General features: G+C 54.8%; 1 protein-coding gene across 3 annotated transcripts in view; it reads right to left on the bottom strand.

The window, feature by feature from the left end:
• Window positions 1–4,317: 4,317 nt before the first annotated feature.
• Window positions 4,318–24,158, bottom strand: part of ALPL (alkaline phosphatase, biomineralization associated) — a 57,903-nt gene continuing 38,062 nt past the window's right edge. For all 3 annotated transcript variants that reach the window (XM_043574015.1, XM_043574017.1, XM_043574016.1), the window contains exons 2-12: window positions 23,667–23,831; window positions 19,672–19,791; window positions 19,227–19,342; window positions 17,888–18,062; window positions 16,941–17,116; window positions 13,174–13,317; window positions 11,146–11,215; window positions 8,693–8,827; window positions 6,573–6,764; window positions 6,005–6,124; window positions 4,318–5,282 (exon numbers count right to left, since the gene is read on the bottom strand). In XM_043574015.1, coding sequence (XP_043429950.1) covers window positions 5,017–5,282; window positions 6,005–6,124; window positions 6,573–6,764; window positions 8,693–8,827; window positions 11,146–11,215; window positions 13,174–13,317; window positions 16,941–17,116; window positions 17,888–18,062; window positions 19,227–19,342; window positions 19,672–19,791; window positions 23,667–23,727 — 1,575 coding nt within the window. In that variant the 5' untranslated portion in view covers window positions 23,728–23,831 and the 3' untranslated portion in view covers window positions 4,318–5,016. The remainder of the gene's footprint in view (window positions 5,283–6,004; window positions 6,125–6,572; window positions 6,765–8,692; window positions 8,828–11,145; window positions 11,216–13,173; window positions 13,318–16,940; window positions 17,117–17,887; window positions 18,063–19,226; window positions 19,343–19,671; window positions 19,792–23,666; window positions 23,832–24,158) is intronic.

Here is a 24,158-nt window from a genome sequence, read left to right as displayed (position 1 = left end):
CATCTGCGAAATGGGGATGATGTTGCCCACCTCACAGGATGGTGCGGGGCGTGTACGTGACACATGTGCCCGCAAGGTGTCAACCTCACTGCAGTTGATGTGCTGCTCCCTCCGCCCCTCAATATCAGCACAGTCAGTTTGCTGACGAACTATTCACTCACCAGCTGCTCCAGCCGCCTTCTGGACAGGTAGGAGCTGGGACTTTCAGGCACATATTTGGGGTTTGTTCCCCCTTCCCATCTCCATGGGCCCAGCTTCTGCCTGGTCCACCGTCACAGTTTCTTTGGGCAGCCATGATGATCTTTCAAAAATGAGGCTCACTGCCAGGCTCCAGAACCCTCCGTGGCTCCCCAGGGTCTTCGTTCACCTCCAGCTTCTTGGAATGGCATTCGAGACCTTCCTGCCCATCTGTCCCCACAAGGTCTCCTCTGGAATCCTCTCTGTACCCCCACGTTCTGCCTCAGTGCTCCTTGGCCCGTCAGGCCCCAGCCTGCTTGCTGTCCTCTCTGCCTCAGTGCCCGCCCCACCGTGCCCCCCGCTGGTTAGCTGCCCCCACAGCTCCTTGCTTCGCCTGTGCACTGGGATTGCTTCTGGCCATCTTGTCGTGAGATGTGAGCTTTCCAAGGACAGAACCACGGCCCGTTCACAGGCATGGGTCCCGAGCTCTGTCTCCGCCCGGACCGGAGGGGTAACGTCTGCCGAAAGGGGCTTAGTGTGAGTTCCTTGAGTGCTGGGGACGGTGGCAAACAGGAGAGCCACACGCTGGATGGGCCGCCATCTCTCGGCTCAGATCAGCCACTGCCCTGCAGAAACGTGCAGCCGTGCCAGCCAGACCTTCCAATTTTTCGAAAAAGCCAGAAGTCCAAATATCACGTGACGTGAAATCTCCCAATGTTTTCAAACACCCTGAGGATGTAGTGATGTCTGGGGAGCGAGTGAGCATAAGCTCCGAGAAGTCAATAATGCTGAGGTTGGAAACCTGCTCCAAAGCTGAAGATGTCACTACTCAGCCCTTTTTGCATCTGGGTGGTCATGTGACCACTTCTTACCAATGGGTCATGAGTGGAGGTGATGTGTGGCACTTCCAGGAAGAAGTGGCTAGAAAGAGGGTCCCCCCCATCGATGTGCTGCTCACGCAGAACCTCGGTAGTCCCAGTGACATGGTGCATCCCGGACTCGGAGGAGGCAGAGCTACGAGGTGGAAAGAGCCTGGGTCCCAGGCGCCCGACCAGAGGCACCGGATGTGTAAGATAGAAATAAACTCTTCCTGTGTTAAGTTCCGGATTTATCTTTCACAGAAGGCAGGGTTATCTGGATGAATACATGTGGATTTGCCATCCTTTCTTTGTTCTGGAAACCCTTGTGCTGTGGGTACTGACTGCCATTCCAGTTCAGGAGTGGAACAGCAGCAAAGTGAAAGAACTTGCCCCCGTTCATAGAAACGACAGTGCAACGGAGCAGAGGCAGGCACCCCCGTCTCTCTGACCCACAGTCCGTGCTTTTTAGCCTCCTCCGCGTATCGCAAAGTTACACAGATGCTATTGGTGCCCTGTTTGTGTCCTCTGAGCATTTAACGTCCCAGCACGTGCCCGGGGGCTTTCTCTCAGCCCTTCAAGGGCAGGTTGGAAGTGCCGAGCTGTCCTCTTTCCGGGGGCAGCCCTTGGCCAATGAAGGATGAGAGTTGGCGAGTAAACGCCACAGGCTCCCTCACCTGCCGGCAGGAGGACGGATGGAGGGGCGTCTTCTGCTGGGCCTCCTGGTGGCCCCGGGGCGGGGGGCCGGGGCGGGGGTTGAGCCCTGGTTGCCCCTGATGGCGAGCTGCTACATAACTTACCTTTTGTCAGCTTCCCTCCTTCTGTCCCACTTCCCCACTCTCCGCCTGGTGCCTTCTGGGTTCCCTTTACAAACCACAGGTGCACAAATCCTTTTCTCAGGGTCTGCCTTTGGAAAGCCCAACCCAAGACATAAAGTATGGCTTGCGCATCCTGGAGACACGTAAGCTGACTTCAGGTGGTACTGGGGAACGTTCAAAGCTCAACAGCTCCCGTGTGGATTTAAACAACTGTTTAGGACATAATAGTGGAGATAACATATAAATTGTGAAGGTGGTAGGAGTTGTCTTTTTGCCCTGGCAAGAATGTACGCATGTAGTTTTAATTTTTTTTTTAATGTGTATGTATTTATTTTGAGAGAGGGAGGGAGAGAGAGAGAGAGAGAGAGAGAGAAAGGGAAGGGAAAGGGCAGAGAGAGAGGGAGACAGAGAATCCCAAGCAGGCTCCACACTCTGCACAGAGCCCGACATGGGGCTTGAACCCACGAACTGAGAGATCATGACCTGAGCTGAAATCAAGAATAGATGCTTAACTGACTGAGCCACCCAAGTGCCCCATAGTTTTTTTTTTTTTTTTAAGTTTATTTATTTTGAGAGAGAGAGAGTGCAAGCGGAGTAGGGACAAAGAGAGAGGAGAGAGAATCTGAAACAGGCTCCACATTGTCAGTGCAGAGCCTGATGTGGGGCTTGAACCCACAAACTGTGAGTTCATGACCTCAGCTGAAATCAAGAGTCTGATGCTTAACCGACTGAGCTGCCCAGGGGCCCCCAAGCACCCCTTAGTTTTAATTTTTCTCTCCCAGCATCGGCGTGGCTGGACTCCCCCCCTTTCTGCCAGGACTGCCAGAAAGTTCAGAGAGAAATCAGCTTGATTGCATTTTCTCCCCTGAAGAAGGGCACACTTCTGACGTGGCTTCTCATCTTTCTGAGTTCACATTTGACTAGTGTGTGTTGAGTCACTAGTATTGGCTGCGTTCGAATGTTGTCAGGAAGTCGGAAACGTATTATAAACAAAGGATGTCATTAAGTATAGGGGTTTTGGAATCGGATGTACGTGGATTCAGATCCCAGCCCCACAACCTGGGGACCTTGAGCAATCACACCACGCCTCGCACCCTCGGCTTCCTTAATCTATAAATGTGGATGACAGGGGCCTACTTCCTAGTGAGGATCAAATGAACTGAATCCATATAGATCACCAAGCAGAGCTTGTCAGCTGGTAAGTGTTCAATGTTAACGATTATGATTATTACCTTTATAGGGACTATCATTCCAATGAGGCAAGGAGCAGACTTGGAGAACCCTGTATACCCAATATCAGGTGCAATCCTGAGCCCAGTTCTCAGGCCAGATAATCAGGAATGGAAAGATCACCATCGCCAAGCTAGGCTGAAGCTCTGTGAAGGCAAGGAGCATGTCTGTGTTGTTTGCCACAAAATTCCTAAGACCTGGTGTGGTGCCTGGCACCTACTCAACACAATTAACCCTTGAACATGAGCGTTAGAGGCACCAACCCCCTGCGCAGTAAAACAACCGTGTATAATTTGTGACCCCCTCCCCAAAATTAGCAAATAGCCTCCTAAAGACTGGAAGCCTTACTGATAACATAAAACGGTCAATTAACTGTTAACATATTTATGTTGTATTATGTTAAAATAAATGTTAACAATTGACATATTTGATATTATATGCACCGTATACTATATTCTTACAATAAAGTAAGCTAGAAAAAAAGAACTGTTATTTAAATAAAAAAAAAACATAAGGAGGGGCACCTGGGTGGTTCAATCGGTCGAGCATCCCACTCTTAATTTCGGCTCAGGTCATGATCTCACAGTTCGTGAGATCGAGTCCTACATCAGGCTCTGCACTGACAGCCTGGAGCCTATTTGGGATTCTCTGTCTCCCTCTCTCTCTGCCCCTTCCTCTCTCTCTCTCTCTCTCAAAATAAATACATAAAAAAAAGTATCATCTTTAAAAAAAAGAAAATAAAATCTTAAGGAAAATACATTTCCTGTCTTTATCCCCAAAAAATCTGCATGTAAGTGGACCCATGCAATTTAAACCTGTCTTGTTCAAGGATGAATTACTGGATGAATGAATGAATGAACGAACGAACGAACAGCTCCACTGGACCAGGACACGGAGCTCTGTCTGTCGGAGCTGTGTGGCAAGAGTGTCACAGGGCCGTTGAAGGCCTTCTTGCTGTGAGTTTCAGGGCCCAGAGGCATACTTTTCTCTCATAGCAACCCAGACTGGACTGCGTCCCATTCTATAGCTAAGAAGACAGAGACACAGAGATACAAAGCAGTTTGTCCAAAGTCACGCAGGTAACGAGTGAAGAAGCCCCCGGGTCAGCAGGACGCCCCTTCCTCCCCGCCGGACTCCATCTGCCCTCCTGGGCCCGGAGTCCAATTCTTCCCAGAGAAACAAGCTTGTTTCATTCTCTTCCTCACTGACCACAAAGACTCGGTTCTGTCCTCAGAAATGTTTGGAAAGTTTTATTTAAATGTCTTGTGTTCCCTTTTAACCAACACCAAAAAGAGAAAAAAAAAAATTTTTGCCGTTCCAAACAGGGGTGTCGCTTCAGAGAGGAGTGGGCGTGCGTGTTAAGAGCTGGGAAGTGTCCGGCCACCCTGGGGTTGGATGGCCAGTCCCAGTTTACTTCCTGGGAGCCCCTGGCGGCCTCGGAATGAGTGAGCAAACCCCCATCCTGCAGGGAAGGACTCGGTCTCCCCTGCGGGTAGGGACATGAGCATGATGGGGCCTGGTAGTTCCAAGAGGGGAGGGGAGTGGGAAGGTCAGATCCGGAATGTTCCATGGAAGCTTCGGGGCCTCCAGGCCTGGAGAAATATGTTTGCTAGAAAAATAAGATGCTTTGCGAATTTCGGCAGTCTGTGTTCTCTGCCTGCCCAAGAGAAACCTACTCTGTTGGCCAAAGGGGCAGCAGGGAGGGAACAGAGGCCGGAGGCCAGGAATGGGTCTGGTGCCAGTGGAGGATTCCAGAGGGGAGCGAGGCGGGCAGCAGACTTTGGTTTCCTGGGTCCTCTTTCTGGCAGCTGTTGAGGCTGTGAAGGCCCCCGCCTCCCCAGCCCTTGAGGTGTGGGCTCCCAGGTGGTGGGCAGTGCTGAGAGAGGGAGGCTGGCCATCTGTCATAGGCTAGTGGGTGCCTGGGCCGCGGGCCCTCAGAATAGGATGCCCAAGGAGGGCAGGGCCAGCAGGAGGAACAGGGGACCTGGTGAAGGGCCACCTGCCGAGCTGGCCGAGGCACAGTGGTCAAGGTTGGCACCGATGCAGGCCGCGTAAGCCATCACGTGGGGAATGTAGTTCTGCTCGTGGACGCCATGTAGCAGGTGCGCCATGGGACCCTTGGCGAAGACCGCCACGTCCTCCCCACCGTGGGTCTCATGGCGCAGGGGCACAGCAGACTGCGCCTGGTAGTTGTTGTGAGCTGTGGGCCAGAAGAAACACTTGCTGAGAGCCTGCCAGGGGACTGGCAGTCTGCAGCCACGTCCCCCCCGCTCTTTCAGGCTGGTTCACATGCCCTCGTTTCATAGAGGAGGAAACCGAGGCTCAGTGCCGGGAAGTCATTTTGTGTAAGGCCACGGGATTTGGGCCTGAGTCCGTTCCGATACAGAAGCCTGTACCCTCAACCCCCCAGAAGAGAAAAATCAACCTCAGCTGGGCTGTTTCAATTAGAAGGGAACAGTCAACCCGGGAGAGCCTCCTACCATTGGCTGCACAGTTAGACCCCCATGGGCTACTGGGGCCATCATGAGCAAATGAATATTCAACAGGAAGGAACCAGATGAATACACTGAGAAGGCTCAGATTTTGGAATAGCCCATAAAGATGGCAGTGTAACACAGCAGGCACCTGCATGTGCCGGGCACTACACGAAGCTCCTCAGACCCAGTTAGTCCTTCAGACAACCTTGGGAGCTAGAATTCTTTTAAGGAGGAAAGGGAAGCCGGGGAAGACCACGTTGCATGCCCAAGGTCACAGAGCTGCTCAATCGTACAAGGGGGGTTGGACTGGGATTGCTCTGACTCAAGTCCTGGCTCTTAGGAGACCCCTGACCTTGGGGTCTCCTACAGGGAGCCTGCAGGGTTCCCAAGCCCATCCCCAAGGAGCACCGTGTCCCCTCCCAGCTCTGGACTTTGACAATCTCACCGTAGTCCACCATGGAGACGTTCTCTCGCTCACCACCTACTACCTTGTAGCCAGGCCCATTGCCATACAGGATGGAGGTGAAGGGCTTCTTATCTGTGTCACTCACCATGGGGGCCAGACCTGCACAGAAAGGCATTGGCCCCGGAGTCATGTTGGAGTCCCCAAGCCTCAGCCTGGCAACCCTCAAGTCCCCTTTGAACTACTCCATGAAGCCACCTTCTAAACCTGGCTTACTTCCAACTAACCACCCCTCAGTTTTCACTGTGCCCACATCCCCCTCATCTGGTATTCCACCTGTCCGTCTGTCCATCCACCCAGCCCTCACCAGTCCATCCATCCATCCTCTCTCTCATTCTTCTATCCACCCATCACACAGGTAGCCACCCATCCACCCATGCATGCGCTTGACCCTACACCCCCCACCCATCCGTGACTTCTCTGTCCTACCCAATTCTCATGGATCCCACACGGGCCAGGCCCCGAGCTTCTGGCTCTCCCACCCTGCGCCTGCTCCCGGACGGGCAGCCCTGGGAGTGCCCCGTGTCCACCCCAACAGCGGCCCACCTACCAAAGATAGAGTTGCCACGGGGGGTATACCCGCCGAAAGTGAAGACATGGGAGTGGTCTGCAGTGACGATGGTCAGTGTGTCTTCCACGGACGTCATGGCGCCTGCCCGTCCAATCGCCTGGTCCATTTCTACTGCCTCATGCAGCGCCTGCTTGGCCTTGCCTTCATGATGCCCGTGGTCAATCCTGCCTCCTTGAGACACCGAGGCGGAGGGCTCGGGTGAAGGGGACGGAAGATCGGTGCCCCCAGGCCCCACCACACTACTGCTGGGTTAACCTTTCTTTGATGGGCCCCGTGTACCACGCCAGGCACTTTATGCGGCGTTCAACCTTTACGGCGGCTCAGAGAAGGTAGGCTGTAGACCAAGGGCTCATGCACAGAGAGAGCAAAGCCAGATCCACCTGACTGAAAACTTTGTGCTCTGTCTGTGACCCCATGGGGCTCTCAGTGCAGCATCTTCAGCTGCTTGAAGGAGTCTGAGACCTCAGACAGACAGAGAAGGGAACCAGCAAGCCTGAGGTCCTACTGAGTGCCAGGCACAACAAGCCGGTGTCTTATTTCCCCGTAACAACAATCCTGGGCAGAAATGGGCACCATCGGCCCCATTTACAGATGGAGCAAATGAGGCCTGGGGGCAGAAGTGATGCGACCAAGGTGGGAGTAGCGGGATTTGAATTCAGGCATGACTCTCATTCTCAGTGCCCGTGGCAAGCCTTCATAAAGGCCTCTGAAGCCTGGATCCTGTGCCGCCTCTCCTATATGAGCGCAAGATGCTTGGCTTTGAGCCTGGCTTTAAAGGTCATGGCTCAGGGCTACATGACCTGAGGGGACCCCTCCTTGTCTCTAACAGGAGAAGGATGCCTGAGTGGACACTCCCAACTCTGAGGGTCCTGAGCCGGGGCGGCCTGGCCGCCCTCCCTTCCCACTGGCCTGAGCCTCACCACTCTGGCCTGGCAGGCTGGCAGGGTGGGTCCTCCCTTTGTTGTGGCTCTGGGAGCAGTCACAAAGAGAAATGCTCCCAGGGGAGCCTGTGCTCACCACCACTGGTTCCTGGCTGGGTCCTTGGCGTCAGAGGCCTGTTCAGGCCAGGCTGAGACCTGCCATGCTTAAGTGGGAACCCTGGGGTTTGGCGAGAAAGCGGCCAAGCCGGCTTGGCTGCCACTGGCCTCTGGAAGGCAGAGGGGCCTGAGTGTGTGTATATGTGTGGTGAGAGTATATGTGCAAGTGTGTGTGTGTGTGTGTGTGTGTGTGTACCTCTAGAGTTCAGTGAGGCAACATCAGGAACCACAGAAGACAATGGCTATTAGAACCTTGGAAGATTCCGGAAACTTTATCACTTCCTCACACTTCCTATTGTTATTGACTTAGCTATTGTGTAATCATAATAATGGTAATAATAGAAACACGGAAGATTTATTCTCTGCCGGGCCCCGTTCCAAGTACTTTATGTCTCTGAACGCAACGGATGCTAATAACCTTCGAAGACTATTTTTGGCCTCATTTTACAGAAATGTACAGGTAGAGGCCACAGCAGCAACGAACACAAGCCCGACTCCAGTGCTTCCCATCGGCGCTGGGAAACCCTGTGAACGTTGGCACGCAGCACTGCCAATCCCCAAAGTTCTGGCTGTCCCAATCTGGGGGACCCGGGACATCCCAGGGCCTGCCCTGGGTCTCCTTTCAGGCACAGGACTCACGAATCTGACGCTGGCCCCACACGTGCCTAGGAACGGCAGATATGCACCATCCAGCTGAGGGCTCCCGCAGACTGATGGGCGTGTGTGGACGAGGACCCCGGGCCTGTTCCTTGAGCCCAGCCAGACAGCCGCTCAGATGCAGAGGGGTCCATCAGGGCCTACTAATTTGTCTTTTGGAAGGAGTGAAGCTCAGGGGCCTCGGGGGAAGGCTCCTGGGAAGTCTTCTTGGACTAGTCAGCCTGACGGGCCATCCTCAGGCCCAAAGGAGAACGGCTTGCTGGGCTGGGGGCTTCAACACCCTGAGTACCCCATCTTCCCCAAAAGGAATCTCCTTCTCCCCAAAAGTAGACAGCTGTCTTCCCCATCCCCCGACCCCAGGAAGCTCCCCGGGAAGTGGCCCTGAGGCCAAGCCTGGGGCCCTACCTTCCACCAGCAAGAAGAAGCCTTTGGGGTTCTTGCTCAGGATCTTGATGGCAATCTCCACCATCTCGGAGAGTGACGGGTCAGTCGTGCTGTTCCTATTCAGCTCGTACTGCATGTCCCCCGGCTCAAAGAGACCTGAGGGCACAGGACGATATGGATGGTGAGTTCTCATGACTCTGCAAGGAGGGCCCCGAAGGAGCCCGGGCTATCTCAGGGAACACAGGTTGGGCGCGTACAGCTTGGGGTGAGAGCAAGCAGGGGGGCAGGGAGAAGCTCCTGTGGGCCCAAATGTGCCCAGTGCTTTGAGAACACGCCTCCTTTTACCTTTGCAGCCACACTATGGGGAAGGGCTCACCGAAGTCCATTTTACAGAGAAGGAGACTGAGGCACCAGTGCTCAGTAGCTTGGTATCTTCGGCTGCTAAGTGGGAGATCTGGGACTTAAGCCCATCAGCCCAGCCCCAAGCCTGAAGGCCTCCAGGCATGGCACCACAGCCCCCAGGCTGAGGGCACGGATTCAATGGGGGCAGACTGCGTGTGCACCTACGCGTCATTTACAGGTCAGGTGTGAAGGGTATAGTGTCCTGTGTGGTAAAATGGTAGAAGGTTTGGCTCACGTCTGGGTTTCCTCACTTGTGAAGTAAGACTGATCCATTCTTTGACCATGTCACAAGATTCCACATGTACCGGGGTGGTATTTCTAGTCCTGGATGTTCTTTTAGAACACCTTACCCCTTCTGTGAGTGGGGGCACAGTCAAGCAAGAGCTCTAACGGACAGAATGCTCACCGTGTGCCACAGGCCGTCCTAAGTGCTTGGGAAGCACATAGGTGCCAGCCTCCAAGATGGCACCCAATAGTCCCCATCTTCTGGAATTCACGCCCTTGTGTGTCCCCTCCCACACCAAGACTATCCTGTGTGTCCAACAGAATACTGCAGACATGATGGTATATGACTTCCAGGCCAGGGCATAAAATATTACAGCCTTAGCCGTGCATACTCTTCTGAGGGAGGCCAGCTGCCATGTTATAAGGACACTTCAGCAACTCTATGGAGAGCTCCATGTGGCGAGGAACTGAAGCTTCCTGACAACAGCCTGCGCCAACTTGCGAACCTTAGGAGTGAGCCATTACGGAAGCCCCAGCCCCAGTCAAGCCTTCGGATGACTGCAACCTCATGGGAGACCCAGTGGAGCTGCTCCCAAATTCCCGACCCCAAGAAACTGTGTGAAGTAATAATGTTAACTCGTATTTTAAACTGTTAAGCTTGGAGATCGTTTGCTACACGGTAACAAGTAATTTATTTATTTATTTTTTAAATGTTTATTTGTGAGAGAGACAGACAGACAGACAGAGCATGAGTGGAGGAGGGGCAGAGAGAGAGGGAGACACAGAATCCAAAACAGGCTCCAGGCTCTGAGCTGTCAGCACGGAGCCCGAGGCGGGGCTCGAACTCCAGAATGGCGAGATCGTGATCTGAGCCAAAGTCGGTCGGTCGCTCAACCAACCGAGCCACCCAGTCGCCCCAACAAGTAATTTACACAGTGCATTGGCTCACGTGTGCTCATGGCAGCCCTGAGGTAGGCCCCATCATTAGCCTCATTTTACATTATTCCTACTCTACAGAAGAGAAAACTGAGGCTTTGAAAGGAGAAACCACCCGCTCCAGGTTGCAGAGCTCATATGTGGTAGAGTGGGATTTGAACCCAGCGCTCTGGCTCTAAGATCCATGAGTGGGCCTGTTGTGCTGCATGGGAACATGTATAACTCTACACACCTGTGTGTGCTATAGGGTGTGTGCTGTGTGACCCAGGCAAGCAGAGGGCTGTGTGTGTGCGTGGTCTGTCTAGGGGATCCTCCCAGGTGCCCAGCTTTGAGCCCATAACCTCCAATGATACACCCAGGACCTAGAGGTGTGCTCTTTGGAAAAGGTTTGTAGGAAATTTTGCCACCACTCGCTGGGCACAGCAGCCAGGTGGGAAAGGGGACCCAGGTGTCGGCGTGGTGGTGCTCAGGGCCTCATTCCACCTCACCAGGGCCCTGGCTCCCCACTCCCTGGGGGACATCCCCCAATCAAGACCAGCAGAGACAACCCGGCTGGCTTCTGCCCTGGCCACACAGCAGGGCTGGCTCCAGGCCTCCTGCCCCAGCCGGGGTTTGGATTTACCTGGGCCCTGATGTTAATGAGCTGAGTGGGATGCCACAGGTCCCTTCCCCAACCTGAACGTTACTTTCCCTTTGTGCTCAACGGAACCGTTCACTTTGCACAGCCAGCAGATTTCAGGCCCAGTTCTATGAACCAGACCCCCTTCCTCACCTCTCCCCGGTCCTCGACCTGAGAGCAAAGGTCCCTAAGTAGAGGGAGGGCTGGGACCTTGGCCCCTCAGGTGCTGGACTCACAGCCCCAGCCCCAGGGCACCCAGCTGGGTGTCCCCTACTCCACACCCTCCACTTACCCAAGAGGTAGTCCACGCCGTACGGGTCAAGGGTCAGGAGTTCGGTGCGGTTCCAGACATAGTGGGAGTGCTAGGAGGAAAGGCCAGTGTCAGCCACGTGGGAGCTGGGGGGTTGGGAGGACAGAGCCCAGTGGGTCTCAGGGACCGGGGCACGTATTTGTTTCCTTCAGTCATTTACTAACCCCTCCCTGAGGACCTCCCATCTCTGCCTTCAAGAAATGACATATAGGCAATTCTAATGCAAGAGAAGAGAATTCCGAGAGACCAGGGGGCACTGTGGGCCCAGAGGCAGGATCAGGGAGGGCCTCCTGGTGCAGGTGATATCCTAATGGGGCCCTGGAGGACAAGAAGCCATCGATCAGCCTGGGGTCAGGGAGGAGAGTTTCAAATAGCAGGGAGGGATCATGGAGCCAAGAAGAGGAAGGTGCAGGTCACCAGGGGCCTTGAGCACCCACTTGAGGGGTGTGGGCTGTGTGTGTTCTAGAAGCTGTGGAGAGCTAAGGAGGAAGTAAAACCCTAGGTCTCCCCCAGCAACCTCATCTAAGAGGCTGATAAAGGAAGTGCTGCTTCCCCAGGACAGAGGCCGCAGGAAGAGGCTGGCTGACTTAACTGGAGATGTCACCACTCAGCACCAGAGCCAGGGGCTACAGTACCGCCAGGACTCAGCTGTGCATCCTCAGGACAGCCCCTTGCCTTCTCTGGGCAATGGCATTGGGATCTGTGGTTTTGGAGCCTCAGTGACTGTTAGGGAAGGAGGGCGGGAAGGCTGAGGAAGTGGGGTTCCCCACCCCCGCTTTGCTGAGCTGGTTCTCCTGTGTTACCTCATTCAGGTCTCACGTCAGCCCTACAAGGGAGATACTGTTATTCGCATTTTGCAGACAAGGATACTGAGTCACAGATGACAGAGCCACTGGGAGTCTGACTTCAGCATCCACTGTTCAGGCATGATTTTCGAGGTATGTATGGCCTACCTGGGAACCCACAGGGACACCCTGTCCGTTGACTGGTGTGGGTCCTGTCTCTCCCTCTTGGAGTCTAGCCAGGGTTAAGCACCTGCCCAGGCCAGAAGGACTAAATCCTAGCCCCATGTCCCGCACAAAGAAACTGAGGCTGGGAGGGGCAGTGTCTCTCTGGCTTGGGCCAGGAAGGGGCTCGGCCCGGCCAGAGCTGACTCAGAGGAACAGAAAAGGTTCAAAGCGGCTCAGTCCCACCCTCATCTACCCTGTGGGGGCCACCCCCAGGCCCCTGCCTCCACCTCACTCTTGGCCCAGCCCCATCCCACAAGGCCTCCTTGGGGGCCAGTCCTGGAACCCTCAGAAACCCAACCCCAGAGTGACATCAAAGTGGCTCCCAGGCTGCTCCCCACTGTCTTCAGCCCTGACCACAGTCATTTCCAGACCCCAGCTGCCCCAGGCCCAGCGGCTGCCAGAACCACTCCAGGGAGCCAGCGCTCAGGTCCTTCCAACGCTCCAGCCTCCCGTCCCCAGCACGTGCCCTCACCAGGGCCAAAGCCAACTCAAGATGGACGGCTTCCACCTCCCACCGGCTTCCACCTCCCACCGTGGCTCGCACCCTCCCCTTCCTGCCACCTCCTCCTCTACTCCTCCTCCTCCTCAAGGCTTCTCAGCCCCTCCCTGTGGTCTGTCCCCTCTGGGTTCCCGTAGGTCCTGGGCTTCCAGCCATCCAAGCACACAGAGATCCACATTCCTTTGACCATCTGATTCATCCCTTGGAATTCATGCCCGGCGAGGGGTCCCACACACAGTAGGGGCTCAAGTGGCCTCAATGTCCGTGCAGGTGACTCTCTGGCCCCCTCTCTTCACTGCCTAGTTCTCCTGGGTGCCTTCCTCTGAAGGGAGGGATTAATTGAGCATGTATTATGTGCCATTCATCTATCTGTTAGATCATTGGAGCCCCTCAAGGTAAGAATTATGACCCCCCACTTACAGAGGAAGAAACAAACTGAGATTCAGAGAGAGGTTCCCCAGAGCCCCATTCCTGCAGCCACCTGGCCCCTCCATGGGTTACCTTGTGTCTCGGTTTGAAGCTTTTCCAGATGTCAACGAGGTTCAGGCCGTCCAGCCTCGTGCCCCTGGCCTTCTCGTCCATCTCATACTCCACATCGGTTCTATTCTTGGGGAACATGTACTTCCGGCCACCCCCCATGATCACCTAAAGGGGACAGGAAACATCAGTACCCCAGGGTTCCAAGCCTCAAGAGCTGGGCTCCTAAAGGCACCTGGAATAGTGTGAATGCTTCTCCAGCTTAGAGAGTCTTTTTTTATTTTTTTATTTTTTATTTTTTTACATTTATTTATTTTTGATACAGACAGAGCACAAGTGGGGGAGGGGCAGAGAGAAAAAGGAGGCACAGAATCCGAAGCAGGCTCCGGGCTCCAAGCCGTCAGCACAGAGCCCGATGCGGGGCTCGAACCCACGAACCGTGAGATCATGACCCGAGCCGAAGTCGGATGCTTAACCGACGGAGTCACCCAGGTGCCCCTCCAGCTTGGAGAGTCTTGCTTCCAGTCCACACTGCCTGCCCTGAGCCTCTGCTTTTCCAAACGGGGAGATGAAATCATGAGTCTATTGAGACCATGGTTTGGGGCTTCTGGGTGAAATACTAGAGGTACTGGTAACTTCTCCTACTTGGTTTTCCAGAAGCCTGACTCAGCTCCCACTTGCATAAGATAACACGTCTACAGAGGACTAACTGCATGTCAGGTACTAAACACTCCAGGTACATTTTTTTTTTTAACTTTTTAAAATGTTTATTTTTGAGAGAGAGAGAGACACAGAGCGAGCGGGGGAGGGGCAGAGAAAGAGGGAGACACAGAATCGGAAGCAAGGCTCCAGGTTCCGAGCTGTCAGCACAGAGCCCGACGCGGGCTCAAACCCATGAACCGCGAGATCATGACCCGAGCCGAAGTCGGACGCTTAACCAACTGAGCCACTCAGGTGCCCCTTCAGATACATTATCTTAATCCACTTCATACCAAGGCTGCAGGGGAACCTGTGTCCCCATCTTCCAACTAAAGAAAGGGGAACAGAAATGTGATCTTTCTCCCCTAAGGCCACACAGTAAGGGACACGGCCAGGATTTGATCGTGAGGCTTCCATGACCCCAGCACTGGGACCCTGGTGCATCTGCAGGGCCGAGGACAGGGCCTCCAAGAGCCTCCTCTCCCCTGTGGGAGACAGAATGGCACAGGCGAGAGGCCTCTGCCAGGGAGGTCTCGGGACAGCCCAGCTGGAAGCCTGGGCAAACAGTGGCCAGTGCTCACGTCTGTGTAGTCCCCGCCAGGCTAATTTTACTCACCACGGCTGGCGTGCGCGGGCGGACGGACGCGGGACTGTTTGTTTTCCTTGGGAGTCCATGTTTGAAGTCCTGACTATTTTTAAAACGGGGCCAAGAACACAACAGCCGCCGCCTGCGGTGACCGCCACACCGGTGTCCTCCTGTCACCGCGGGCGCCAGGCCAGGCCGCCGCCCCTCGACACCTTGGGAGAGCAGAACCCGGCCATGGCTGGCCTCAGCTCCACTGTCCCCAGGCCTGGCATTTCCTAGTACTGTTCTCGCCCTTCCGCTTCATTCCCTCCTCAGAACCCAGGGGTCCGGGCCGACGGTGGAGGTGGGGATGGCACCCGCGGCCACCCTGGGTCACGGGGAGCTGGAAAGGGCGCGGGCTTGGAAGTCCAGCTTGGGTTTGACTCTGACTCTATTGCTTACTGACCGAGGGCCGGTCACTTCACCTCCCTGAGCCTCGGTTTCCTTATCTGTAAAATGGAAGTAACAAATGCAGTGATGGCGATATAGTCCCAGCACCCGGGTGCAGCCCCAGTGGGCAGTGTTCTCGCTAGCAGAAGTAGTGGGATATCAGAGTATTTCCAGAGAGGCGAGTTCCTCACTGCCAGCCCCAGCCAGGAGCTCTGGGGGCAGGGCAGGCTGCGAGGGGAAGGAGAGGGGACCCCGGGTCACCGGCCCCGGCTCCCCACCCCTGTTCCCACAGAACCTGACCCCTTGGCATTTTCAGAGTGGAAAATGAAGCCCCCAATCTTCTTGCCTGGAGCCTCATCATTTCCAGCCCCAGCAGGGACTTCACACGCTCATTAAACTCCCAAATAACAGACTTGCTGTTTGGCTTTGGGGTTTGGGTTTGTGTCTTTCTTTCTTTCTTTCCTTTTTTTTTTTTAGCAAAAGATATTTATTTTCAGGGCGGACACCAGGAGTTGTGTTTCATGTGCAGCCGGGGGGCTGGGGGGCTTTGGGAAGGTCGAGATGCAGGAGCAGACGGGAGGGAAAAGGGCGAGAGGAGAGAGGATGGAGGGCAGTCTTCACCCTGGCCCACCTCTTCACTCATGCCCCAGCTGACGCCCCGGCGGCCTGAGGACCCCCGTCCACCCTCACCCCACGGAGAACTCTTCCCTAAGCTCCTGTCCCCCTCTCCGGCTGTTCCTGGCACATCTCCCCAAGGAGCAGCCCCGTAATTACACCCTGCACTTGTACAACAAATGTTCTCACATCCATGACCTCATCTCGGCCTCCAGCGGCCCCGGGAGGGGGCAGGTGGGGCTCTCTATTCCTGTTGCACAGGTGGGGAAACTGAGGCTCAGGAAGGAGAAGCAGCTTGCCCCAGGATGCGCGTCAGGTGGAGGCGACACCAGGACAGAGGCTCAGATACAGATACGGGCTCACGAGGAGGGATCAACGGGACTGTTGGTCCTGAAATGGGGTGCTCAACCCACCGCCTGGGAAAAGGAAGTCATGGGTGGGTAGAAGGGCCCTGGAGGCTGGGGGGAAGCATTGCATGGGGGACAGAGGCAGGTCTGGGAGCCAGTGCAAACTGGCTGGTGTCTGGTGGTGGTGGAAGCAGGTGAGGGGTAGGTGGGACCCGGGGGCCGAAACCCCATTTTAGGTTCAGGGAGCTAAAGTCCCCTCGCCCCCTCACCAGACCCCAGCAGTGGGTAACAAGAGCCTAAGAAAAGAACAGCTGGACGTTCTCATGTAAGAACAGAGTAGGGACCCCTCTGAGCACCACGTGGACAGTATCTGGGCTGTAGGTGTGCACCTGCACGCCTAAGCCTGCTCAGTCTGCCGAAGCTATGCGGCAGGGCAGGGGTATGCAGCTCGTGCATAAGGCTAGCACTTTCTGAGCCCTCACTAGGTGTCAGGACTTACTCGACTCTGAGGGATTATTTTATTTGGATCTCTCAATGGGCTTACAAGTTAGGTACGTTTTACAAACGGGCTATAAAAGGAATGGGTATAGAGGTTAAGTAACTGACCCAGGGTCACACAGCTAGCAAGGATTTGAAGCCAGGGAGTTTAAAAACGAGAGCTTGTGCTAACCACGGCCCATACCACCCTTCCTCTGGGTTCGCTAGTTGAGTGCGTGGGACACGTGCCTGTCAGTGCACGTGTGAGTGTGCAGGGCAGGTACTCCCCTCAGATGGCCACTGTGTCACCCCTACTTCCCCGTGTGGGGGTGGGGGGCTGGTGGTGCAGCGCCAGATTCCAATTTACAGAATAATCCCTGGGCGCCTGATTCTTGGGGTGTGGTGGTATAGCCACATCAGGGTTTATCCCTCGGCCCCACCGCGGAGACAGCTTCCAGCGCTTCCCTGCCCCAACCGCAAATCCCCTAATGGGCTGGGAGCCTCCCAGGTGTGTGGGGAGCCAGGCCGAGCTGCTTTTCCTGAGCCAGCAGAGGCCTGAGGCCCAAGGCCCGAGGCCCACCGGAGGCCCGGCCTCACAAGCCCGCCCGTGCCCGATTGAGCTGCACCCCCACACTCGCCTCGATGTCCCTGACGTTGTGCATGAGCTGGTAGGCGATGTCCTTGCAGCCCTGACTCAGGGCCTCCGGGGGCATCTCGTTGTCTGAGTACCAGTCGCGGTCAGCAGAGTGGGCGTAGGCGGCACTGGGGGTGGCGTGGTTCACTCTCGTGGTGGTCACAATGCCCACAGATTTGCCTGGGGTGTGGGAGAGGACAGTTGGCTTTGTCTGGGAATGGGGATGTCCCAGCTGCCTTCTCCCTCCCTCTCCTGACTAAAGACTGGCTTCCCGTCAGTTCAACAGACTGCCTGGGCCTCAGTCTCCCCACCAGTACTGAAGGAAGGGGTTGGTAGGGGGAGTGGTGGCTTCTGACTATCTGGGCAGCACAGCTCAGACACTCTGCCTCTGTGGCCCTCCCCTTCTTGAGAGCCCTCAAGCTGTGAGCACCTGGGCCAGAATCCTCCCCTCCATCACACACCCCATGGACCCTGCCTGGGTCCCCTGCAAGAACACGGGGGCTCTCCTAGGGGCCCTCAGGTGGTGTGGCTCTGTCACTTTCCCAGCCAGACTCATACTCTGACCCCAGAGGTCCTGGGACACGGGCCAGGGCCCCCCCCTGCTTCCAGGGAGAAGAAGGGAGAAGTAGACACTGAACTCCCACCGGGCTATGTCCCTTACCTTTTCCTCACACCAGATGTATGAGGGGGCAAGGTTTTCATGCTCGTTTTATAGTCAAATAAATAGACTCAGGGAAATGAGCCGGGACCAGAACCACAGCTGAGTAACCCCCTAAGCCACTAGCCCACCCTGTCATGGAAGGGGTCCCATGAATATCTCACAGATGCCCAGACATCAAAGCTGGAAGATCCCTGGAGAGCATCTTTCTCTGCCCTCTCCCCATTATACAGTGGGGCAGACTGAGGCCCAAATACAGCTGGGCCCCATTTCCTGCCACTACCCCCACTCACCAGAGTCCTTGGCCCAGCGCAGGATGGAGGTGACTTCGTTCCCCTGAGTTGTGTTGCACTGGGTTCGCTGGGTGGCTGCGCTCACCCCCACGGTGCCCTCATTGGCCTTGACCCCACATAAGTAGGCGGTGGCGGTGCCTGCACTGTCCGGGACCTGAGCGTTGGTGTTGTATGTCTGCAGGTGGGAAAGGAGGGGCAGGAGTTGGCCGGGCCTTGCTGGTGGCCTTCACATCACCCCCACTCACACCGTGGGGGCTGGGGCATGATGGAGACAGAGGCCTCCTATGGCCTTGGCTGAGCCCTGCTACCTGCAGAGGTCCCCCCAGAGCCACAGCATCACCTGGCTGCCAGCTTCCTGCCCCCACTCCCTGTGCCCTGGCAGCCAGGGCAGCAGGAAGGGGTGAATACAACCCTCCAACATGCAGAGGAGTGGGGGCTGGTCACTCAGGCCTCCCTCAGGGTCTGGGGCTATGGGAACCAGCAACGGGGAGGGGGAAGCAAGTAAGTCCCGGAGCGGCAGGGAGGGGGGTGAGGAGGGGGCGACAGGGCTGCTGAGTTCTTGAAAAAGCGAGGTGAGGGAGGCTGGGGAAAAGGAAGGAAAAGGGAAGAGAAGCAAGATCTAGAACGGAGGAAATGGGGAAGAGCCCCCCCCCCCCCCATTCAGACTTCTAGCTGAGACCCTGAAACTATTTGCCGGTCTTCCTTCCCACCAGCCTGAGAGCCACGGAGAACATTCCAGGCCCTGCCATTCCCCCAGCAGTGAGCCCTGGGCCTGACCCAGAGGGTCCAGAGGATCAGTATCACAGAGCACCACCAGCACCAGCCCCTACGACCCCAGCAGCAAGAGCCGTAGGGAGAAATCCAATTCACTTCCGGAGGCGCCTGGGGAGAGAACGAACACAAGGGATCCGGCGCGGAAGCGTATAAACTGCGCGATTCCGTCGACAGCAAGGACAAAGGCAGGGCAGCTCATCTGCGGTGTCGGAAGCCAGTGGGCGTCGGGTGGGGGGTGGAACGAGGGACTGGAGGAGAGCTGGGGGACTCTCGGCGGCTGTCACGTTCAGTGTCGCAGCCTGGACGCTGGTCATACGGACACGTGCGGTTTATACGCTGGCGCACGCACGCTCTCCTCTGTGCGCTTCATACTTCAATTGATTTTTAAATCAATGACTGAAACCCTCAAAATAAAGTCTCGGGAAGCAGCTGCTGCCATGTCCATTTCACAGGGCCCCCCCCCCCCCCCCCCCCCCGCGGAGACCCCAGGAGGGCTGACCGCCTAGCCCGCAGGCTGGATTCCCCTGCCCTTCCTCGGTGCTGCGGGCTTGGGGCCGGAGCTCACCTTGGAGAGGGCCACATAAGGGAACTTGTCCATCTCCAGCCTGGTCTCCTCCCCGGGATTGTGGTGGAGCTGACCCTTGAGGATGCGGGCGGCCGTCACCGTGGAAACACCCATCCCTGCGGCAGGGGAAGGGGGCGCCTCAGTCTCTCAGGCTCCCCGCCTCTCCATCTCGGGCACCTATAGAATTCTAGTTTTGCCCGGCCCGGCTGGGCAGTGGGCACTGGAGCACGGCTCTGTAAATGTGACCAGGAGGCCCCTTTCTCCCTTCCCTCCTCAGACCCTCAGGGACCGCCTGGCAGAGCAGGCCTCTTGGGTCCACAGCCTGGACCCCCATCCCCTTTAAACATGCCTCCCAGGGCCCCAGCCTCTTCAACACAGCCTGGCTCCCCAGGCCCTTCCCTAGGTGCCCCCACCCAGCCCTCTCCTTCGGGCCCCCAGGCCTCACCATCTCCCAGGAACATGATGACATTCTTAGCCACGTTGGTGTTGAGCTTCTGAAGCCTTAGGGCATTTTTCAGGGTCTGTTGAGCTTGGTCCCTCCAGTACTTGGGGTCTTTCTCTTTCTCTATATAGACAGAGAGGCAGAGTTATCCGGCAGGGATGGGGGGCAGCTTCCCATCCCCAGACATTACAGACCCCCAACTTCTCATGCCTGAGGGCAGGACTGCCTGGACTTGGGGGAGGAAGCAGCAGCCGTCAGTCTCAGATGGCTACCAGGTGGCTCGTCGACAGTTGCCAGGCTAACCCTCCAAACAAGCCTGTGGACGCTGGGCCTTCTCCCCATGTCTCAGACTGAAGAAACCGAGGCCCAGAGATGCCAGCCAACTTGCCCAAGGCCACACAGCTCTGGCTCCACCCTCCAAAACCCATGCTGTTTCCTTCCACCCAGTAGAGACATTCTGCTAAGGCAGCAAATGAATTAACTGTGCAAGCACAACTGGGAGGGTAATGTTTAATCTGTCCGAGAGAACTACTTTCACCTGAAGGAGTCCCCAGATGTATCCGGCCATCAATGATCAACGCTGCTTGGCTTAATCATTAAAGTCAGCAGAAACCTGAGTTACCAACAGCATCGATGGCAGTACTGGAAAGCAGGACTTACCTTTTGTTTAATGAATCAAATTTAAAGTAGCCACGCACAATCTTATTCCTGTTAGGATAAATTAGCAAAGAGGCTGTTCTGTGTCCCTAACCTTGAGAAACACTGGGAACCAGGAATGCTCTTCTCCCCGCCCCCGTCCCCGCCCCCCATGTGTCCAGTAGTCCAGAAAGAATGCAACTGTAGTGCCCGACAGACTTCAGTGGAAACCACAACTACGCCAAGTACCCCGTGTGGCCAGGTCACCTCCCTGAGTCTCCGTTTCCTTCCCTGTCAGATGTGGTTCTTTGTCTATTCCTCCCAGGGTCACGAGGAGGGCTGGATTCAAGAAATTGACTTCCTGACCCACAGGAGATCAACATTCCCCGCCCCCACCCCCAGTAATTCCAGGCCAGAACTAGAATCCCCCCACCCTTTATTTTTCTTTTTAGGTTTATTTTTGTTTATTTTGAGAGAGAGGTAGAGAGCAAGCAGAAGGAGGGGCAGAAAGAGAGGGAGGCAGAATCCCAAGTAGGCTCCGTGCTGTCAGCGCAGAGCCCGACGTAGGGCTCAGTCTCAGGAACCATGTGATCGTGACCTGAGCCAAAGCCAAGAGTCTGAGGCTTAACTGACTGAGCCACCCAGGTGCCCCCTGGAATCTGTTTCTCTTGCAAGCAGAGGCCCAGGAGCCAAGCCCACCTCCTCACCATGGCAGCCTCCAATGCTGCCACTCTTCCGAAGGTATCTGCTGAGCTCACCAATTTCAGACCCCACAGGCGGAGTCCCTAGCTGGAGTCTGGAGAGCCTCGGCCCTTCTATCTAGCTGTATACCTTTAGGCAAGTTCTCTCCATTTGAGTTTCTGCCCCCCAGGAAAACGGGAATGCATAGACAGTTTTAGGACTGAGATGACGTCTCAACAAATGCCTGAGCCAGTGGTTTTGATCAGGGATCCCACTGGCTCAGCGCTGGTTCCCATCTCCTTCCTGCCTCCCTCCACGCATACCACAGTGGCAAGGCTTTGGTCAAGGAGCTTCTTCGGCCATTTGGGTGCCATCTGGGTGGTGATGAACTTCTTGCCGTCTCGATTTTCCTATAACCAGGCGCTCCCTCCCCTTTCCCCAACAGCTTGGCAGACCCCCAGGGGCTGGACTGGCATCAGCCTCCCTGCACTTATTCCTTCGTCTTGACTCAAGCTCTGATCCCAGTTTGCCAGTTTTCCCACTGTGGTTGGTCCCAGGGGACTGAGAGACTGTTCAGTCTTTTTCACCAGAGCCACCCTAGGGCCTGAACCTGAGAAGGGTTTAGTGGATGTCAAACCAACTTCATTGTCAGGGGACTGACTTAAGCAATCATGGCTTTGGACAACCAAGTATCAAAAGGCCATTGTTTTTGGAGAACATTAAATGACATGCACAAGTGCTCAGAATATAATGCCACATGAAAAGTACTTGTCAATGTGTACTGTATAATTCCATTCACATGAAGTTTAAAACAGGCAGAACTCATCTATGGTGGCAGGAGTGAGCCTGTGTCATTTTGGCTTGGGGGTAGGGTTGCTTGGGGAGCACACAGGAAGGCCCTTAAGTGTCCCAAGACTGGAAATGTTCTGTCTTAATCTGGGTGGTGGTTACAAGGACATACAATACGTAAAAACTCATCAAGCTATGTGTTTTAAATTGGTGCACTTTACTTTAAGCTATACTTAACTTAAAAAAGAGCGAGAGGACAAGCTAATGCCATCTCACACCTAATGGAATGTCTAAAAAGGAACAAATACAAAAGATTGAATTGCTGAATATTTGAAGAGTTTTCATTTCGTTGCTTTTTCATCTTTTCACTTTTCATCCATCTGTTTCATGCACCTTTCACCCAGGTGGGCTATGAGTGCTGAGAAAGCAGGGACTTGGTCCTAGAGCCACCGCTGGTCCCCAAGGATACACACCGAAAAGCATCATGGGACCACAGAGGGGGTGATGGCCTGGGGATCCAGCAGCTCAGGTTCAATCCCTAGCCCTGACTCTCTCCCCGAGGAAGGCCAGTCCCTTCCCTGAACCCTAATTTCCTCATCTGTTGAAAATATTTTTGGGGTGCCTGGGTGGCTCAGTTGGTTAAGCGTCCAACTTTGGCTCAGGTCATGATCTCATGGTTCGTGAGTTTGAGCCCCACGTCGGGCTCTGTGCTGACAGCTCAGAGCCTGGAGCCTGCTTTGGATTCGGTGTCTCCCTCTCTCTCTCTGCCCCTCCCCCGCTCCCTCCCTCTCTCTCTCTCTCTCTCAAAAATAAACATTTAAAAAAAAGAAGAAAATATTCTTCCTAAGAGAACCCACTCCCTGCCTGACACTGACTATACTGGGTGATTCTTTTTTCTTTTATTTATTTATTTATTTTTTATTATTTTTGAGAGATAGAGACAGAATTCGAGTGGGTTGGGGCAGAGAGAGAGAGAGGCACAGAATCCGAAGCAGGCTCCAGGCTCTGAGCTGTCAGCACAGAGCCTGATGTGGGGCCCAAACTCACGAGCTGTGAGATCACGACCTGAGCTGAAGTCGGCCACTCAACCGACTGAGCCACCCAGATGCCCCAATACCGGGTGATTCTTATAACAGATGTAAGGAGGAGGAATTACTGTCTCCACCCGGCAGATGGAGAAACTAAGATTCTGGGAGGACAACCAAGGACTTCTACCCACATAGTGGACTGAGCCAAGATGGGCTCCCTTCTTCCACTTGGGGCTGCTGCTGAGTGGCCCTGGGGTGTCCGACCAGATGCAGGTCTAGGTTGGTAACGTGCATATGATACCTTGGAGCTACGGAAGGGATGGGGAAAGAAAGCCAGTCTTGAGAAATGTGGATAACACTCCAGATCTGAGCCCGGTCTAAGTGGGGGTCCAAATTTATAGTGTAAGAACTCAAAACTGAGGAATTAACTTGTCTAGAAAAAACTTGTCCAGAATCAGTTGAAGAATCACACACAACACTGCACCATAGAAACACTTCTAGGTTAGTCTCCAGTAACTAACAAAAAAAGAAATTATCAAATTCACCAGCAAAAATTACCAACCACAAGGAAACGTATCACCATGAGGGAGAGTTAAATAGACAAAACCAACAGGAGACTTAGCCTCCCAAGACTTGGAATAGTTTATGCCCCAATTAAGGAAGAGAAGGATAATATAAAGAGAAAAAGAGTGGCCCGTCCAACATTAGGACGCGCAGTAGCAGAGCTGGGGGCTCCTGCTCTGTGAACATTTGTCTGCAGCTGTTAACTTGGACAGTTCTGTGACCTTCAACATAAACACTGCCCTCATCCTATCCCACCTGCACCAGGTTCCCCCACCCTTCCGCCTGGGTCCTCCATCATACCTGGCACTAAGGAGTTGGTAAGGCAGGTGCCAATGGCCAGCACCAAGAATGGAGAAATCATGGTGCACTCCAAGACCTGCTTTCTCTCTCGGGCCCAGAGGTATGACCAACGTGGGTGGGAGGGGATGGGCTGGCAGGGGTCAGATGCTAACCGATGTTCCGATCCTAGAAATTAAAGGGGGAAAAAAAAAGACATGTGGGCCACAGCTCCAGAATTCATTTGTCCATCCACTCATACTTTCGCTCATTCATTCATTATATGTTGAGCACTTATCACCAATCAGGCACAGGGCTAGGCACTAGGATGTAAACCCCAGTGGTCCCTCCCTCAGGAAGCTTAATCACATACAGTTGTGGCAGTATAATACACGCGTTCCATGAAGCAAAATGGTTCTTTCCCCATTTTCCAAGTGAACTCCCACTCTCAGTCCGTCTGGAGCCTGGAACCCACCAGAATTCAGTCTTTCTGTATAATGCTTCCCAAAATGCAGC

Source organism: Prionailurus bengalensis, chromosome C1 (genome assembly GCF_016509475.1).
Source record: "Prionailurus bengalensis isolate Pbe53 chromosome C1, Fcat_Pben_1.1_paternal_pri, whole genome shotgun sequence".
Lineage (NCBI taxonomy): Eukaryota > Metazoa > Chordata > Mammalia > Carnivora > Felidae > Prionailurus > Prionailurus bengalensis.
Note: the sequence above shows the minus strand (reverse complement) of the source record. Positions and strands in the feature narration are given on the sequence as shown.